Raw genomic sequence first — 21,126 nt, 5'->3', positions numbered from 1 at the left:
GACTAAATTTTTCGAAATATTGACCAAATGGTGTTGAAGGCATTTTTAAACTCGGAAAAAAAAACAAAGCAAATACTTTAGAATGAGTATTTCACTTGATTATTGTTTATTGGTTAGTTCAGACCGAAAATTAATAAAATTGGTAAATAAAACTTTTTTCCTTGACTAAATATCATGCTTCAAAAAATGAAAAAAATGATTTTTTTGTCATTTTTGATCTTTATTTTCATTTGAAGCCGCAAATATCCCATAATTTTTTTTTGTTATTATAAATCTTTACCTAGTTTAGTACCTAAAAGTATAAAAACACCTATGGGGAAGTAAAGGCTTAGCCACAAAATCCAACTCAAAAGCGAAATTCTAATCTTTTGATGCATTGATTGTGATATGATTATGGTTAAAGCTCTGGGTTCACTGTAAACTTCAATTTAAAAAAACTTGTATTAACCTTTAATCTACCTTATTTATAAAAAATACCTATAGGGTATTGCAATAATTCAGAAAAAATATGTATAGTATAAGTGTTTTCTAGGTACTTCTAAATTTATTTATAAGCGCTTGAATGCAGTATGTTTCCTTGTTACTCACATATTTTTTATGTATAATTTTTACTCCGAATATGTTTCCTGAATACGATTTCGAGTATTATTATTTTATATTATAATAAATCTCTTTTGTGTATTTTTAGTTAAGATTTTTTACTTTTTTAAAAACATTTTGATTAAATGTTTACAAAAAATATTACTATTGTGGACCTTACATGTGACCTACTCCAAATGTCGATGCAATGTTGGTGATGATGTTAAACTATCGATAGGCAGCATCACAGAATATATGAAACACCTATTAAGAGATGCATAACAGAAAAAGGCAGAGAATGATACATATAAATAGCATAATACATAAGTTTGCATATAGATGTTTTTTTTACCAAAAGAATGACATTCTCAAAAACCATGTTTTTCAAACAATTTTAATTGCTGCAATCAAGGTGTTTGCCCTGTTATCTCTATTGTGAAATCAGTTCTAAATCAGTTTAGCCTAGATGAGCCAGAAGTAGCAAATATTTTTGCAAAATTGGATAATGCTATCTGTTCAGTTGAATCTATGTGCAAGCTCTGCAAAAATAAAAACATTAAACTTCTGCAGTACAACTTTAATGAGCCTTGCTGTGGAAAAGACCAATTCGATAGGGAAATCTGCATCTGCTAAAACATATGCATCTGCATCTGCTAAAGCATCTGCATCTGCTAAAACAATACTAAGAAGTTATGTATATGCTGGCAATTACATAGTAACAGCAGTAGATGTTGCAAAAGCAGTGAAATATGGCGTCAAAAATAGTGTAGTTAGTGTAGCAAAAATTGAGAATGTTTATTTAGCTGGTCCTAAAATTCCAAATATAAGTAACTACTACTCCAATGAGTTCCAAGAAAACTACATGACTTTGTGGCAATACTATGAAATTGAAGATGGAGTTAAAGTGATTTACAACAACCTTTCAGTTGAACCATCAATTGATTTGCTTGTTCCATTCACAAGTACTAAAGGAAGCTTTAAGTAAAAAACCCAAAGTGGAAAAAAGAAGATAAGAAATTAATTTAATTTAAATTAATTTCTTATCTTCTTTTTTCCACTTTGGGTTTAAATACACAACGTTTTTGCCAGGAAACTGGTTGTATTGAATCTTTTGAAACTATTATTGAGTTAGAAAAGCATGCTGACAGAACAGCACAAAAAAACAATCTTTTTTAGTAAAAAAAGTTTATACTGAAAAGTTGAAAACAACTTTGCAAGTTCATTCTAATTCTACAACTGCATCGGTTAAGTCACTCCTACCCCAATAAACAACATATATTTTCAAAAGTTCCATAAATTAGGTTGGGCTTTGCCAACAAAAAATTTCATTTTTTCATTAAGCTGAATAAACTTAATTATGAATACTTCATAAATGGAGAAAATACAGGAAATAAGATATCACCAGCAGGTGTAAACACAGTGATAAGAAAATGTCTTACAGTTAATGAGCTTGTTTCAAGCCAACAAATAAGATCTTTGTTCTCTAGATGGAGTAAGCTATTAAGAATTGGAAAGTTGACTGATCCAACTAATGAAGAAGACAATAACAATGAAGTTGAAAATAAAGAAGCCGAGAAATATCAAAAAGAAATACATAAACATGCAACCAAACTTTCTTCTATATGGTTGAAAGATAATTGGGTGGCAGTTGTTCATAAAATGGTATTCAAAATGAAATAATATTCAGGAGTTGTTGCAGAGGTAAAATTTTTGTATATATTGTTAAACCAAAAACTTATAATACATAAAACTAAGTAAAAAGCTAACATTACATCAAAACAAAAATGAAAAAACTTAAATGATTATTTATTATAAAAATGAAGTTTTATTTATCCATAATTTTTTTTTTTAATATTTTCAGCCAACTGAAGTTGGTACTTTAATTGACTGTATGAAAAGTGTTTCATTTTGAAAAAATTTTTATGAATGGCCTAATCGAAAGATAGCATGGTATATTTAGATGATGACATCTTATGTAAAATAAATCCTCCAATTAATCACCATGGTGATTACCTCTTAGCAACAAATGATTTTGAAAAAGCTAACAAACTAATAAAGAAATGAGCTAAAAAAAAAAAATTTAAGTATTACAAGAAAAAAAATTACTATAAAACAACATGTAATTTTTTTTCAAAAACTCTCAAATATGCCCCACAACTATTATTCTTCTGATAAATAATTGAAATATGTTTACGTTATGTCTCGAATGGAAACAAAGATCAAAAATGACAAAAAAATCATTTTTTGCATATTTTGAAGCATGATATTTAGTCAAGGAAAAAAGTTTTCTTTACCAATTTTATTAATTTTTGGTCTGAACTAACCAATTAAACAATAATCAAATGAAATACTCATTCTAAAGTATTTACTTTGTTTGTTTTTTTGAGTTTAAACATGCCTTCAACACCATTTGGTCAATATTTCGAAAAATTTAGTCACACTTTGACATCTAATATCTTGAGAACCAATTAATATTTTTTGAAAAAATTTTGGAATTGAGCTTCTAGTATGAATAGCAACAATATAATGAAAAATTAGCAATTTTGAAAGAGTTCACTCTTAAAATTTGGTGTTTTTGGTTCTTACAGAAAGTCGCTCTTAATTCAAACAGCTTTTTAAAAAGTTTTTTTTTTTTCTTCTCAACAAAATCTTTCTACTTTTCAAGTGAATTAACTTTAATGATGCTTATATAAAGTTTATTAAAGAGACCATCAGTGTTTAAAGTTGTCGCTTATAAAATTAAAAAATTTTTAAAAATTTTTAATTTTTTTATTTAACATACAAAAATTTTTTATATAATAAAATAATATAAATAAAACTTTATACAACTTTTGATAATACTTTAATTAAAATCATTAGCTAATTTATTTGAAAGCGTTTTGTTAATATAAAAATATTAGTAATGATAATCTTGTTGAAGTTATTTATTTTTAACGTAATTATTTGTAATTATTATTAAACCAATTTTTCAGTGCAATTGTTAAAAGCCATGGTTAAATTGTCAAAACAAAATATTATTTGTGTGGTCATATAAAGACTTGAAATCGCACACCTTCCTGGCCAAGTCTGCATAACCAATATGACAAGCAGAATACAATGGGGAAAAAAACAAACTCTATTGTTGCATGATAAAATCCTAATTAAACATGGAGGTTGTTTATTGCTTGATGATGATGTAAAATGTGACTTCAAACTAATTGCAGGAAAAAGTTATTATGTACCTGCTATGTGAGGAAATGTTCCAATTAAGTTTAAATATGTGATGCAAGACAAATTTGCTATAAAAATGCTCATTCTGACAAGATTTATGCAGTTGTGTCATTAATCACTTTGCAAAAAATAAGTAGTTAATATTACATCATTGATACCTCCAAAAAGGTTTTTTACCTTTGCTTTATTTCGACCAGATTTAGCCATCGCTATGCTCAAACGACATTGTAATAATATAATGCTAACAAGGTTGATGTTGTGCCTAAAACTATGAGTCTTGCAAATTATCCAGAACTTTGTCCAGTTTAGAAATACTGGGCCATTATGAAGTCTAAAGTGGAGAAAATGGTTGGATTTATCAAGGACATCAAGCAAATGGAGCAAAAATAAAATGTGCGCTAAAAAGTTCCCATCAAGTGTTGTATTTATAAATAACAGGCAACCAAAAATGTTTGTGCGGCTTTAAAGGTTAAAAAATAATAACACAAAAAATGTGTTTAATTTAGATTATTTATTTTAAAAATTTAATCGCCTTCAGCAAGTATTACCTTTTTCCATCTTGACACAAAATCGCATATCTTTATTTTTGTAGAATTTTGTTTTTAAGAATTGAGATATCAACTTGTTTTCCAAAATCTCTCTATTTTGAAATTGCAGATTCTGCATATGTTTGTCCAAGTCTGGAAACAAGTGGTTTTCACTAGGGTCAAAATCTGATGAGCTTGGAGATTGAGGTAGAATTTTTTCATTTTTTTTTAGAATTGATTCTTGCTGTGCCTGGTCTTGCGTTGTCCTGTTTACTAAACCAGGCTGTTTTTGACCTTAAATGACCAAAACTCTGTTCAGCTGCACTGAGTAAATTTGAGCATTAATTTTGAGCTTCTGCAAAGTTTGATATTATTTTATTATTGATTGTTGACGATCTTTTGGAATGAAGTTCATTTTCTAGATAGTCATCTCCAAAGGTAAATTTTTGAAACCACCCCTCCCTCCCCCACCCCCCCCCACCCTTACCTCCCCACCACCACCACCCCACCCTTACCTCCCCACCACCACAACTACATCCTATTTACTGAATATAATTTATAGAGGTAGACAATAAAAATCTGCACAAGCTATATTGGTTGATTGATAGTTCAAATTTTTTCTTTTCTAGTTAAATTGTTACTTAATAGTCAAACTTTCATCTGAACTTACTTAAAGCATGTGGTCGTTAAATTCATAATGATGAAAAATTCAATAAAAATAAATAATTAAACTAATGCAAAAACTTCAACATTTATTTTAATCTAATAAACTTGAAGATTATAAAAATGTTTTTTATTTTAATATTTTTCATTGCATCGAATAAATACGCAAACATTTATGCTAATTGACGACATCAACTCCTGCACAGTCTCTTTGGCAATTTTTTCCCCAACTAATGTCCACTCTCTAATCAAATCTTTAGCTGTAATTATTGTTTTGCCACTCTTACGCAAATATGCTTTGCCAATTCCCTAAAATTTGTCAATGGGATGGAACTGTGGGCAGTTTGGTAGATTCAAGCTTTTTGGTATGAATTTTCTGTCTCTCGAATTGTACCACGAATTGTACTATGGACTTCTTAGAATAATGAATAGAAGCCAGACCAGGCCAGAACCAACAGGGGACATTGTGACTTCGATAAAATGCAAGCATTCCTTGATGTAAACATCCGAGTTTAAAGTTGACGATGTGATGAAAGATCTCAAACTGCAGCTGCATATTGCTTTGCAAGAGAAGTTTAAAAAATTATCAAATTTATCCGATGATTTATACTTGAACTTGTTGCTGATACCTCCACAAACAATTGAAGTGTAAAATTTTGGACCTAGGAGCTGTTTGAAGTCACATTTCATGTACATTTTGTCATCCATAAATTATTGAATTTTGTAAGCATTTGTCATAAAATTTTTGTGCTCAAGTTTTAGCAGTCAGTGATTGCTTATCTGATGGGTTTGGATATTTAATAGCTCGATAAGACTTGGAATTGTAAAATTTCTTGACTTTCCTGACAAAAAAACTCTGAAACTTTATACCTTTTGTCTTGTTCTCTGTTTGATAAGTCAGGATTTTGCGTGAATGATCATTGCTATTTTCTTTTTTTAAAACCACCTTTTCTTCCAGATCTTTTTGCTCATTCGATAGATAAAGAGCTCTTGTATTGTTTTATGACCATATAAACAGTAGTTTTGCTAAATTCAGATGCTTTAGTGATTGAAAGTAACGATGATAAAGAATTTTATAGATAGTTATGTAGAATTTTTTTTTGTTTTTCTAACTGCTCTGGTGACATTTGAAATAAGAAAAATATTTTGACAGCTTTGTTGATGTTTGCAACTCCGTCAATTTGGTCATAATATTGACCATTAAAAAGAAAATGTGTATTGCTTGTGGCAAAGTGAAATAATTTAACTAAGTTTTGTTTAGAAATTTTTAGTTCAGGGTAGTTTTAAAATATTTTTGATACTGCTAGTTCAATAGTTTCATCTAACGGTATATTAGTAAATAAATTTTAAAAAAATGAAACAATATGAGTTCCTTTAAAATTATTTAATTTAAGGTCATTGATAAATGAAAAAGAATCTTTTGGTGAATATTTATTGTTTATGCATTGTTGAACTAAGTTAAGCTAAGCTAAGGAAATTTGCTAATTTATAATTATAAGAATTCATAGAATATATAATAGGTCTAAATTTTGGAATGTCATTGAATTTTTATGCATTTTGGGTGTCCCATAAATTCTTGCAGGATGAGAACCTGTGGGGTATATTTTTTTATATTGTTCAGTAGTAAGAAAATTTTCTTTGTTTAATTTTTGAAGAAATCAATATAATTGTCCTCGCCTAAATTTTGTTAGGATCTTTGTCAAGAAGTTTAAATTTATTTCCATCATTTATAACTGAATAGATGGCATTATCGTAGTCAGTTCCATTTAACAGAATCACACCGTTACCTTTATCCGGTTTTACAGTAACTAACATTTTATTTTTTCTTAATTTTTTAATAATCCCATGTTTGCGCAAAGTTATGTTATTTATACAAACATCAAAAGTAAAAAAATAAATAAAAAGATTTCTATCTTCTTAAAAATGTCGACATTTGTACAATATATTACTATATAGTTGTTACAATCTCTTCTGTTTAAACTACTATGTATAATATAAAATTATTATTAATAATTTATTATAAATTGTTATAATATATATTAAACTTTTAATAATATAAAATGTTTTATTGTTTAAGGTTATATCACATAAGTTTTTAAAATTACATTTGCAAATAAATAAAAAAGTAATAAAATAACATTACTGGCATTCCACAACTAGTGAGTGGTTACTCCACAACTAGTGAGTGGTTACTCCACAACTAGTGAGTGGTTACTCCACAACTAGTGAGTGGTTACTCCACAACTAGTGAGTGGTTACTCCACAACTAGTGAGTGGTTACTCCACAACTAGTGAGTGGTTACTCCACAACTAGTGAGTGGTTACTCCACAACTAGTGAGTGGTTACTCCACAACTAGTGAGTGGTTACTCCACAACTAGTGAGTGGTTACTCCACAACTAGTGAGTGGTTACTCCACAACTAGTGAGTGGTTACTCCACAACTAGTGAGTGGTTACTCCACAACTAGTGAGTGGTTACTCCACAACTAGTGAGTGGTTACTCCACAACTAGTGAGTGGTTACTCCACAACTAGTGAGTGGTTACTCCACAACTAGTGAGTGGTTACTCCACAACTAGTGAGTGGTTACTCCACAATTAGTGAGTGGTTATGCAAGATATTCAACTAAAATCTTGTTTTACCTTTAAGAATGTATGTAAATGTAAGGGTTGATAAAAAGTTGTGTTTTTTTTAAAAAAAATCAGATTTTTTTGATATATTGACAAAAAATAACTTTTAATCACATATTGTTATAGCCAAAAATGAGCAGGGTCATTGCCTGCTGTATTTATTTAGATAACTTCTTCTTAGCATCTTGGCTAAACTTGGGACTTAATTCCCTCTGAAGGTTTTTCCATATTACTACACTGTCACACTGTATCAGGTGGTAGTACAACTGTCCCGCTGCATCAGGTCTAAAACAACAGCAATTAATTTAAGCATTTGTAACAGTTCTTCTGCACTTTACTCGAACACTACTACTTATTTACTACAATTTTTTAACATTCTTTTCAATTATTGCTCTGTTTTCTTCACTAATTGTTAACAGAATTGGCCAGTGTTTTAGATAATTCAAGACAATCAGCTGATGTGTTCCATCTGACATCTTGGGGTATTATAAGTTGTAATCCCTCTTGCTTTACAGCAGCAAAATGGTTGTTTCTAAAATATTTAACAACTTGAACTATTTGCTCCTTGATGTTTGGAATTCTCAAATCTTGGGCCAATATATTGAGAATATGAGCTGAACATCTAAATGTAATAACATTAACGTCATCTCGAGTTTCCAATAACTGTCTCATTTTGATACATTTGCTGCATTATCAGTTACACAGCAAACTTAACAACCAAATTGTTTTTTGCATTGGCAGAATATATCTATTATATCTGCAAGATAGATATCTGGATTCTTTGTTATTACTGTTGCACAAACTATTAGTTCATTGTGGACATTGCTCCAACCATCAATACTTATGGTTACAGACTGATCATGAAGCAAAGCTAAACAGCTATTTAAATTGTTCTTGTGAACAGTATCTAGTAGTTTTTCACCAATATCATTTCTATTAGGAGGGTTATATCCTAGGCATAAAAAATGGATCACTCTTGGTCCATTAATTATGCCCAGGATATAAATGAATAGATTCAGTTTTCTTAACAGAACATTGACTAGTTTGTGCTACCTCCGTTGCCTGGGTGGTATTTTCTACAGTATCTTGACAAATAATGTTTTCATCATCTTAAAAATCTTTCAAAAAGAATTTACCAATTATCATTAACATTTACTAAGACTTTTGTGGTTTCTTATCCTGCAACCTTGCATTTGTACACCTCAGCTTTTGCATTTACCTTTATTGCTACTTTTCACAAAACTTTGCAGATTGTCAAACCATATCTAAGCTGCATCTCTTTTTCTACCAGCATCAGACATTTTTATTTCTAGTTATATTATTTTTATTTTCAACTAACAAGCAATTATAAATAAATAAGTAATCTTTGAAAAAAAAAACTCTTATATAAAAGGAATATATTTATTATATAAATAATAACAAAAATAGAAATTGAAATAATTAATTTATAGGTTAAAAAAAAAAACATAAAAAAAAAATTTACTTAACTGGATAAAAATGTTACAATAAATTTAAAAATTAATATAATGAATTATATGACTAATATATATTATATAATGTATTACCAGATTATTATAACTTATACTATATTATTTAAGAGTTATTTTTAGCTAGTGCAGTCGACTTTAAGTTGATAAATTAATAAATAATTAAAAACAGTAAAAATCAAATAAATCAACTTACAGGGTTATTCATTTTTATATGCGCGTCTATTCATTCTTATATGCGCATTTATTCATCCTTATATATGTATTTATTCATTATTATAAGCGCATTTATTCATTCTTATATGCGTGTTTATTCATTTTTATATGCGGTTTATTCATTTTTATATGCGCGTTTATATGCGAGTCAACCACCCATAAAATCTCTAATATAATTTTATATAAACAATAAATAGGCTTTTATATTTTTATATAGAAATATTTCAAATATAAACTAGGTTGTTGCTGCTGCTATTTATTTAAAAAATGGTTGCTGAGCCAGCGCTGGATTTATGTAACTTCGCATATGGTTGTAAAATGGAATTAAGTTAAACTCTGTAGTATCTATAATATTTTTAAGTTTCCTAATTATCCCATCAGTATTTCAAGGCCTTTCTCTCTGTTTGTAAGTATGCTTTAAAAAAGAAGAAAAAATTATTCTATTGGATTAAGCTTGTTTGATTTAAATCAAAACATTTATATTTAGTAAATATGTTTGTAAATGTAAAATGTATTAAGTACATTTATTTTACATATGATCTAGTGATAATCACATTTTAATCAAATAAATTTTGTGCTATCAAAGAAAAACTTAATCTATAATAATAAAGTTGCAATAATTAAAGTAAACATGGAGTTTTAAATAACAGACAAAAAAGTTGCAATAACAAACATGGGCTTTTTTACCAAACAAATGTAATATAGAACATTTGAGTTGTGTTATTGCACATTTATACAACTATCATTTTTGTCATCATTATCATCATTTTTTCCATTTGTTCTGCTTACAATACCGTACTCAAAAGCGACACATAATTTGAGATATTTTATTTATTTCTTCGTGTTTTTCATCATTATCATCATCATGATCATTATTTTTATTATTATCATATGATAATCATCATAATTATCATAATCATCATAATTATGGCCAAGTAAATGTATTTTTTATGCAAATGAAAGACTCTTTATACACACAAATGAATGCTATTTTTAGTAATACAATACAATATTTAGGCTCCCATAGTAACTGAACAATCCTTGCATCGTGCTAAAGCTAAACCAAATATAGACCTTGATATAAATAGACGATTTTTAAATGGGGAATACTGTTTAACTGGGGTAAGAAATTTATAAATTTTTTTGTGATATTATAAAGAAATTTCACATTCATATCTAAAATGTTTTTGTTTAAAATCTTTTGTTTGCTCTAATAACAGGGAACTGGTTGGTGGCAATATGAGTTTTGTAATGGAAAATTTGTTAACCAATTTCATGTGGTAATTTCTTCTTTACTTAAAATGTTGTATTTTATTTCTAGAAATTTTTTATATTTCTATCAATTGTGATTTTTTCAATTTTTAAAAGTTTCTATAAGATATTTTTACAAAGTATAATAGATAAAATATTATTTAGGAAGCAAACAGGAGAACTGCAACAATAAGACTAGGTTCATGGAATAAAGAAGTATTTTCTTTTATCTTCATTTACATATATATATTTTTTTTTTCTTTTATCTTCATTTACATATATATATATATATATATATATATATATATATATATATATATATATATATATATATATATATATATATATATATATATATATATATATATATATATATATATATAAAACTTGTACGTGGGATATGAGTTTTGCCATATTTTGTTGACTTTGAAAAAAAAATTAAAAAACAAGACCAGAATTTTTTTTTTAAATACAAAAAATTCCTGCGCTAGTCAAAGCCTTGAGTTGATATTGCTGCATTCCTGCATGTTCTACCTATTTTAGTTATTGCAGTCAATGCACTCCTTGTGTGTTCTACCTATTTTAGACAATGTATGTGCACTCCTCAAATATTCTAACTATTTCAGTCATATATATATACAATAAAAAATATATATATATAAAATAAATTTAAAAATAAAAACAGCATAAAACATTAAAAAAAAAAAATAATAATAACACATTCTGCATTAAAATAATGAAGATTCAAGTCAAATGAGTTTGTGTTTTTGTGGTAATTTAAAAAAATTTTATTTTGCAAATAATTTAATAGTTTTTAGCTTCAGACAACACAGAAGTACCAAAAGTCAAAAGTAATTGCAAGTGAAACAATTGTCAAAAGAATTAATTTTACCTTCCATACTCTTAAAGCCAACAATTTATAGATTTATGGGGAAATTATATTATTTATAGGTTTATAGGCCTATATGGGGTAAAAATTATAAGCTTTAAACTATTTTTTTGAATGCTTTTAAATTAATTGAGTTTGATTTATTAATTGAGACAGTTTAAAATTAAAAAGTATATTAGTTTTATGCTTTTATTTTCTCCGGTTTATCCTTTATTTATTTTATCATTTGTTAAGACATTAAACTTGTTAGAGGTTGGCATAAGCTCAGCAAAAAAAATTTGACTCAAAGTTTTTACCATAAAACATACAAATAAAGTCAGCAGTTTTTTGCCAACCTCAAACACATTAGGGTTGGCTGTTAGGTCAACATTCCCGAATGCTGACCCTAATTCCAAGGGCTGTTATATATATATTTGCCGGATTTACCTAATTCAGCAATGCGTTTTTGAAAATATCAAATTTGATTTACCTGTAACTTTACCCATCTAAAAAGTACAAAATCAATTATATAAAATGTAAAAAGTAGCAAAATATATGTAATCCTAAAATGGAAAAAACTTATGGGTCAACATGAGATAACAACGGAGTCAAAGTGACCAACAACTTTACATAAGTTATTTTTTATATATATATTTATATGCATATATATATATATATTTATATATATATATATATATTAGGGGCTATTTTAGACCGTTTTTGCCCACCATATTCAGGATTTGATTTGAATACCAAATTAAGAAAAAATTTTCTTTACCTCAAATATTGTTTTTTCATGAAAAAATGCCTACATACGGCAATATTTCTGCCAAATTTTCTTATGGCAAGTGCCGGCTTGTGGATTACCGCTGCCCAAATTACTTTTCTAGAATAGCCCCTGTATGTATATATGTAATAAGTATATATATATATATATATATATATATATATATATATATATATATATATATATATATATATATATATATATATATATATATATATAAGAGAGAGAGAGAGAGATTGCTGCATTTGGGAGTACGGAAGGAAAAAAATGATTCTTATGCCAACAAATACGTCACTTTTAATTACTTTTGACTTTCGTCCAACATTTGCGTGTTGTTAGAAAGTTAAAACCATTAATTTAATTACAAATTAATCGTTTTTTAAAAAAACCTCAAAAACGCAAATTTAATTGACCAGAATGTTTTAAAAACATTCTGAATGCTTTTAATAATATAAACAATGTTTTTATTTTTATTTTTTTTAATAAAATATTTTTATTTTTTTTGATGAAATGTTTTTATTATTATTTTTTTTACTGTAAATCATGCGCGGATTGTTGCTACATCGACTATCTTATAGCCTGACTTGCAACAAAGTGCTGCTACATCGACTGACAAATAGCCTGACTCGCAACAGAGTGCTGCTATATCAACTGACAAATAGCCTGACTCGCAACAGAGTGCTGCTATATCGACTATCTTTTAGCCTGACTCGCAAGGGAGTGCTGCTACATCTACTGAGGGTTTGGTTGGGGCAGGCAGTTTTTCAATTAATAAAAAAAAAAATTCCGGTCTTGCATTTTAATTTTTACTTTTTGTCAACAAAGTACGGAAAAACTTTCTGACAACCAGTTAAGAGTTCTATATATATATATATATATATATATATATATATATATATATATATATATATATATATATATATATATATATATATATATATATATATATATATATATATATATATATATATTTCTAAAAACTTTATTTTTATTTTATTGTTCTTTAAGTTTACCTATTACATCAATCACATCTTTAGGAGCAATTCCTCTGCCTAGGAAAATACATTTAAAATCATTTTTGTTTTATATAAATCAAATCTTTATGAGCACATCAAATGGTTCAAATCAAAGAAGAATTTATCAAAAGAACAAAAGTAGCGTATTTTTAGGTGTTTTAATTTTAAATCAAAAAAAATTTTATTTTGGTATATCCCAAATTTTGGATTTAGGCATGTAGTACACCTTTACACTGGTGGAGATTTCTGTGATCTTATTGGAGAACCAAGAAAAACATTTGTATACTTAATGTAGGTATTGTTTGTATGTGCGGTTTATATATATATATATTTATATATATATATATATATATATATATATATATATATATATATATATATATATATTTATATATATATATATATATATATATATATATATATATATATATGTGTGTGTGTGTGTGTGTGGGTGTGTGTGTATATACATATATGTATATATATATGTATATGTATATATATATGGTCCTTGCAAGTTTAGAAATTTAAACATAGAATTAAATATATTCACCTATATTTGCAAATCTAATCGAACCCCAAATCTTACAATAGTTAGTTTTTTTTGTATTTTAACTATTTATAAAAATTATATCAAGCTAACAGTAATAGTTTTTCGTATTTTTTCTGGTATTCTAGTGGGCAATATTTGACCAAAGTGAGATGGTTATTAATTTTACATTGTCATAACTTTTGACCTCTAAAATATGAAATTTAAAAACTGTAGATAAATTTAGTATAAGATAGTTTTATTAACTCAGCGCTCTCATGAGCAGAGGTGAGCACATAGGGTAGGTTGAATACATATTTGATCTAATACAAATGCATTAATTCTAGATTTCCAAACACTATAAAATTGTCTACTAAATAATAACTATTAATAATTATTTATTGCTAAAGTTTAACAAAATAACAATTAAATTGGTTTGTAAAAAACCATGTTTGTAATTTTTAACAAGAGTGTAATAAGCACACTCTATATCAGCTGGTGACTTTATGTCTGCTTTATATATATTTGTCTAATCGTTTTTTGAATACTTTCACTGATGTAGATAGCATGAGAAATGGAGGAAAACAATTCCATACAGAGAATAAAATTCTTTCTTAACGGACAACATTTAATAGAAGAATGAAAAAAAGCCTTCTAACAAATATCTCTTAAAAAAAATTAATAATATATTTTACTGTTAAAAATGGGAAGAGAAAAAAAACAAGGAACCTTTTGGTGTTTTCTAAAAAACAGGTTAATCTAGTTACTAAAATATACATCTCAATCACATACAAATACTTAAGAAATTTTTTAGTCTAATACAATATGAATACAAATATGCTAAATTTTTATTGTTATTATCAAATACAAATACGTATTTGTCCCCATTTGTTGCCAGGCTATAATTACAGAATTTTTTTGCAAAACATTCTAATTTGACCTAAGCATGAATATACTTGAGTTTTGTTCAAAAAAGAGGTTTTTTAAACGTCTTTTGATTGAAAAAAAAAGTCTTTCTGACCAAATGCCGCTGGGCAAGTTGTAAGGAGGTGAACTTGTGCTAGATTTTGTACACCTAAAGTGGTTTTGCACGTTTTTCTTTAAAAGTTGATAAATGTAGTAAACTAGGAATTTATTTGAAAAAAGAAAATTAGAAATAGTTTAGCAATTAAAATTCATTTTATAAAAGAATGTTTTCTCAATATTAATTGTTCTCTATGAAATAGATTTACAAAGCCTAGTAATAGTAGTTGTATATTTTTATACAGTTTAAAAAAAACTTACAAAACTAATTGCATCATTTTGTAAAAAATCTTTAATTTGTAATTGAGTTTTTGCTAAAATAAAAAAAGCAACTTGATGTAAACCTGTTTTGACATCTGTTATTAAACTGGGCTGTTGTTAAGAATTTATCAGCGCATATAAATAGTTTGTTTTATCTGCCCAGTGGGCTTTGCCCTGAGGATATTTGGATATCTGTGAAAGGTCCAACAGCTGGCCTAGGAAAATATGTGCCCTCATGGTTCAACAGCTAGCCTAGGAAAATAGGTGCCCTCATGGTACATTTTAAAAACTGAAATTTATGTTTTGGCTATAAATATTATAGTAATAACATTCTAATAATGTTAAAAAATACAACTTTAATAATTAGAAAATATTGTAAAGTTAATGATGATGAAATGAATGATGGAAAGTTTATGATGAAATTACCTTGATTTGACTTGAATAAATGGTGATTTTTCAAATAGAGCTGTTCTTATTCAATTTAAAATATCAGAGCTTTGCATGGGACTGTAAAATGGTATATTAAATGAGATGCAATATCAGTATATTTTGGGCAAAAATTGTTTGCCGATATACATTTTCAATTGACAAATATTTTAATGGGCAACTGAAATTAGTATATTTATTTTAAGGTGTCGTCCAGGTAATGGTCAGGAGTTAATTATATCAATGTTAGAAGAGAAGAGTTGTCAATACAAAGTTACGGTAAATGCCCAATTTTTTGATTGCTGTTTTTATTGTTGTTATATTACAAAAGTTTGTTTTATTTGTAATAATATTCAATGCATTATAAATATTAAAATAATTTTATGCTAAAAGGTTGAGTCACCGATCCTCTGTCAGTTTATTGAAAATGTTGATGAACTTGGATTATTTACCAGCATAAAATAGCAAGTTGTTTCTTATAATTTCGTTCTTAGTTTTGTCACTTTTTTTATTTTGTTCTTTGCACTGATTTTTGTTACTGTATTGATTGCATGAACAACAAATGTATGGGAAAATTTTTTTGAGTGATTGCACTGATTTTTTTAGCATTAATTTTGCTAATTAAACAATGCTATTCATATTGTTATTTTAAATATATATATATATATATATATATATATATATATATATATATATATATATATATATATATATATATATATATATATTTCTGTGTGTGTATATTTGTGCGTATGTCTCTAATTTATACCAAAAATTAATATACAGGAAGTCGTAAATGTCTTAATGTCTTAACTACTGTATTATTTCATACGTTTGCGGAAAATGTTGTCACTATTATAAAAAGAGTTCTTTAGAATTTTTTACTTCTTTTTTTTTTTAAATAATTAAAAAAAAAGGATCATTTTATTGCTACTATTATTTTATTTTTTTTAGCTCGCTTTTTTTTTTCAGCTCGCTTGTTTTTATAGTTTTCAAGAAAAACTTTTTTTCATCCCTGTATTTAGAAATCTGTTAGGATTTTATTTAATGAATTTTATTGGTTTGCATGCATAATGCGGTAGTGGTGCAGTATTAGAGCGCTTGCCTCATAAGCAAGAAGGTCCGAGTTTGATCCCCACCATACCCCTGGTAGTACCGCGCTAAACTTGTTTTTTCCGCGCAGTGGCCTTGTTTGACAAGGTTCGTGTTTCAGAGTTATAGATTTGGAAGAGGGTTGCAACCACAACTAAAGTAGCCTCCTCAACTATAGTGGCCTTCATGGCCACTACAGGGAGGTAGAACTACACCTTGGGGAGGTGAATTGAAATAGTATTAAAAAAAAAATTATTTCAATATTTTCTTATAGACACATACATTTTTTTGAAATATTATTATATGCATGTGCTGTTTTGAGAATGGATCAATGCAAAATTAATCATCAATTTTTTTTATATTTCAATTCCTATATGTATTTTGACAGCATGGCGTCTTTCGAATGCTTTTTATTTTTAAAGGATTGCTTATGATAGGCAGGACCTTTGTTTCTTCTAAGAAATATATGTATATATTAGTGATGTACCGATTAATCGGCATCGGCATCGGCTTAATCGGCCACTTTTTGTACAATCGGTATCGGCATCGGCCTTTTTTTATTAACTTACCGATATGCATTACCGATGGCATTTTAATACTTTTATCCTGCATTTTGATAATTATTAAATAATAAATAATCTAAACTTTATGCATCGCTTAGAATTTTTAGAAAAATTGTTTATTTTGACTTTGTTTACAGGCAAGTTTATTTATTTGGGTCCAAGTATTTGTTTACCAGTATGGATTACATGAAAAAATTTACCCAATTTAAAGCTCTATGGCTTTATATCTTCAAAACTTTAATAATTAGTTAATTCATCGGTATCGGTATCGGCTTTTTCCTATCCATCGGCATCGGTATCGGCATCGGCCAAAAAAGTGTTATCGGTACATCACTAATATATATATATATATATATATATATATATATATATATATATATATATATATATATATATATATATATATATATATATATATATATATATATATATATATATATATATATATATATATATATATATATATATATATATATATATATATATATATATATATATATATATATATATATATATATATATATATATATATATATATAGACACACACACACACACACACACACACACACACATTTAACAGACATTTATGTCTTGTAATTTAATTTTTAGTATAAATGTTTATATATATTTATGTATATATAAATATTATGTATTATATTTATATATATATATATTATATTTATAAATATAATCTGACGACAGGTCAGGTTATCCTATATATTATCAGGTTATATATATATATATATATATATATATATATATATATATATATATATATATATATATATATATATATATATATACACACATATATGTGTGTGTATATAAATGTATGTATATATATATATATATATATATATATATATATATATATATATATATATATATATATATATATATGTATACAGCCCTTGGATTTAGGAAAAATCAGGTCGCTAATAATTTGCTGACCTTAATCTGTGTGAGGTCAGCATAAGGTTGGCAGAAAAAATGTAAAAAAAAGACTTGACCATAAAGCATTGAAACGAGGTCGGCATTGTCGAATGCCAACCTTGATTCCGAGGATCGTGTATATATAAGTATATATACATATCTATATCTATATATATCTATATATATATATATATATATATATATATATATATATATATGTATGTATGTATGTATGTATGTATATATATATATCATACATATACTCTAATAATTTACATCAACAGCTGTAAATTATCAGAGCACTAACAGTGCCATGTTGCGCATGGATGGTGTCCTGTTCATACTTTTGGTGTGCATTGTCAAGGCCAAATTTATAGCCCTTTTTAATGCTTAGGGTTTATTAACAATAATGAGGCAATTGTTTGGACTATTAGGTAGTGTATTGAGTACTATCTGTGCGTTGAGTCAAGTCCTTAAACCAATTTAATAAATGACTAAAGTATTAAAATCTATAAAACACAAAGAACCATTTCCAAGTTCTCTAAATCTATCATTCACTAATATACGTGGTCTTTGAAGACTCTTTTTTTCTGTCGAGTCTTATCTCGTGCAAAGTTCACTAGACCTGCTTGCTCTTTGTAAGACTAATTTAAGTTCAGCTGACTCATCTTGTGATCTTAGTGTTGATGTTCCTTTAATGCTTATTGACTCTAATAGTCATATGCTTGGCGTGGGCATTTACATTCGTAAAAATTCACCCATATATCGGGAAATATGTTTGATTCCAGAGACTATTCTTTTATGTGCTTTTGTTTAGCACCACTTCACTCAATCACTCTATACCTCTTTGTTATATATTGCTTTCCTTCATCTCAAGACTGCACTCTTTTCGATGTTACTGATCAAATTGACCAAGCCCTTTCTCTTTATCCTTCAGCCAATATCGTTGTTGTTGGTAACGTTAATGCTCATCACTGAATAACTTGGTTCTAGTGTCAGTGACTCTGCAGGCGTTACGGCTCACATCTTTTGCCTTTCTCAATCTCTAACACAAAAAGTCAACTATCCAACTTGCTTTTTAGACAACCCGAATCATTTACTTTTTCCACTCGACTTATGTCTTGTTTCTGATCCTAGTCAGTGCTCAGTTTCTCTACATTCACCCTTAAGTTCACCTTTAAGAAAACAGACGTTTGTTTACTATTGCTAGAAACCTTTTTAAAAAGGTTTTGTCTAATGTCAAAGCCCGCTATTCTCAGGTCAGAAAATCTCGCATTTCATCTCAAAAGTTAGGCTTCAGAGGATTCTAGAGAATCTTTAACAGTGACTGTAATAAGGGCAAATCTGTTATTCCTCCTTTCTTGCATGATTCATTATTTGTTACCTCACCTAAAAGCAAAGCTAAATTGTTCGCTAAGAACTTTTCATTAATCTTATCTCTTGATTCCACTAATCACATCCTACCTGGTATAGCAGACAAATAGGAGGATCCATCGCTTGACATTTGTATCACTCCAGCTTCTGCATCTAAAGTGATTTCCTGTTTAGACCCTTCAACAGTTTGTGGTCCGGATAACATACCTGATATATATTTGCAGAAGTGTTCTCCGGAGCTTATACTTTCAAAACTATTTAACAAGTGCTTATCAAAGTCTTGTTTTCTAGTGTGCTTGAAGGCGGCATATGTTATCTCTATTTTCAAAAGTTCTGAAGAGCGATCTTACTCGTCTAACTACCGTCCCATTAGTCTTCTTCCTATCATAAGCAAGGTTTTTGAGTCTAATTAAAAACACTTAATCTCTCATCTTGAATCTAATAAATTTTTGATCATGGATTTCGATTTTCTCGTTGATTTGTTGATTGCTGATTTGTTGACTGCTGATTTGTTAACGGTAATAACTGATAGGTTTTATCGGACATTAGATAGATGTGGAGAGGTTAAGGCTATCATTCTTGACATTTCTAAAGCTTTTGATAAAGTTTGGCATGCTGGTTTTTTCCATAAGCTTAACTTACGGTGTATCAAGTATATTCTTTAAGACTATTGACTCCTTTATAATATAAAAGTTGCCCTCAAATGGACAGCACTCTTTTTCATATCCTGTTACTTCAGGGGCTCCTCAAGATTTTAAACAAGTTCTTGATCGGTTACATCATTTCTACTGATTTTCCTCCCCGAGCAGGAATTTAATGACATTTAATGAAAAAGTTATTACTTATAGCAGTTTAAACGATTCTTTGAAAATAAAATATTTTAAATATTAATAGAAATATTTGTAAACAGTTATTCATACAAGTATTTTTCATGCCACATCTATTGAACTGTGTTATTTAGTTGTAGCATAAGAAATAAGACAACATTGCATATGTAAACCAGTCTCCGATCTCCTTACCCTCGAGTTGTTATTAGACTCTATATATACCCATTTCTATAATCAATGCGATAAAAATTAACATAATTGTAAAATTCATGACGTTAAGACATTTTCTATTTACTTTTTCTAGGTCATCTCGAGAAAGTAGAAAAGCCTTCTTTTTTTTTATTCATTTGTAATTAAAAAGTAAATACCTGTTTATATATTTGCTTTTTAAGAAAAATATTTTTTATTAAGTTTTTGCAATGTAAATTTTTTTATTTTATTTTTTTTGTATATTAATTTTTGTTTTAATTTTATGGTTTATATGCTTTATGGTTTGTACGTTTTATGGTTTATATGTTTTACGGTTTGGGCGCTTTGCCAATTTTCTAGTGGTAGTGTTAAATAAAGAATTTTCTTTTTGGGGGGAGAAAAGGTACTTTTTTTCACACGATTTTTCTGCAGCCGTTTTTCAAACGCCTCAAGATGTTTATTACGTACTTCGAGAAAAACGCAAAAAAAAATTATTAGGAAAAACTCTTTGTAAAACGTTTCTTGAAACTAATAATTTTTATGAATTTTATCAGAACTCTCTGAAAATAAGTATTCAATAATGTTTGTAGACATCTAAACTAGAATATTTTGTAAAAAAGTCAAAATTGATTTTTTTTTTTTTTTTTAGTTTAAGGCGTTTTAAAAAACGGCTGCAGA

General features: G+C 27.7%; 1 protein-coding gene across 1 annotated transcript in view; it reads left to right on the top strand.

The window, feature by feature from the left end:
- LOC100213646 (endoplasmic reticulum lectin 1) overlaps nt 1–20,698 on the top strand; it is a 54,038-nt gene extending 33,340 nt beyond the window's left edge. Inside the window, exons 12-19 of the mRNA XM_065800231.1 lie at nt 10,329–10,433; nt 10,532–10,591; nt 10,728–10,779; nt 13,323–13,371; nt 13,447–13,524; nt 15,676–15,748; nt 15,863–15,933; nt 20,564–20,698. Of these exons, the coding sequence (XP_065656303.1) occupies nt 10,329–10,433; nt 10,532–10,591; nt 10,728–10,779; nt 13,323–13,371; nt 13,447–13,524; nt 15,676–15,748; nt 15,863–15,933; nt 20,564 (489 nt within the window). The 3' untranslated portion in view covers nt 20,565–20,698. The remainder of the gene's footprint in view (nt 1–10,328; nt 10,434–10,531; nt 10,592–10,727; nt 10,780–13,322; nt 13,372–13,446; nt 13,525–15,675; nt 15,749–15,862; nt 15,934–20,563) is intronic.
- Nucleotides 20,699–21,126: the final 428 nt, after the last annotated feature.

This window comes from Hydra vulgaris, chromosome 06 (genome assembly GCF_038396675.1).
Source record: "Hydra vulgaris chromosome 06, alternate assembly HydraT2T_AEP".
Taxonomy (NCBI): domain Eukaryota; kingdom Metazoa; phylum Cnidaria; class Hydrozoa; order Anthoathecata; family Hydridae; genus Hydra; species Hydra vulgaris.
Note: the sequence above shows the minus strand (reverse complement) of the source record. Positions and strands in the feature narration are given on the sequence as shown.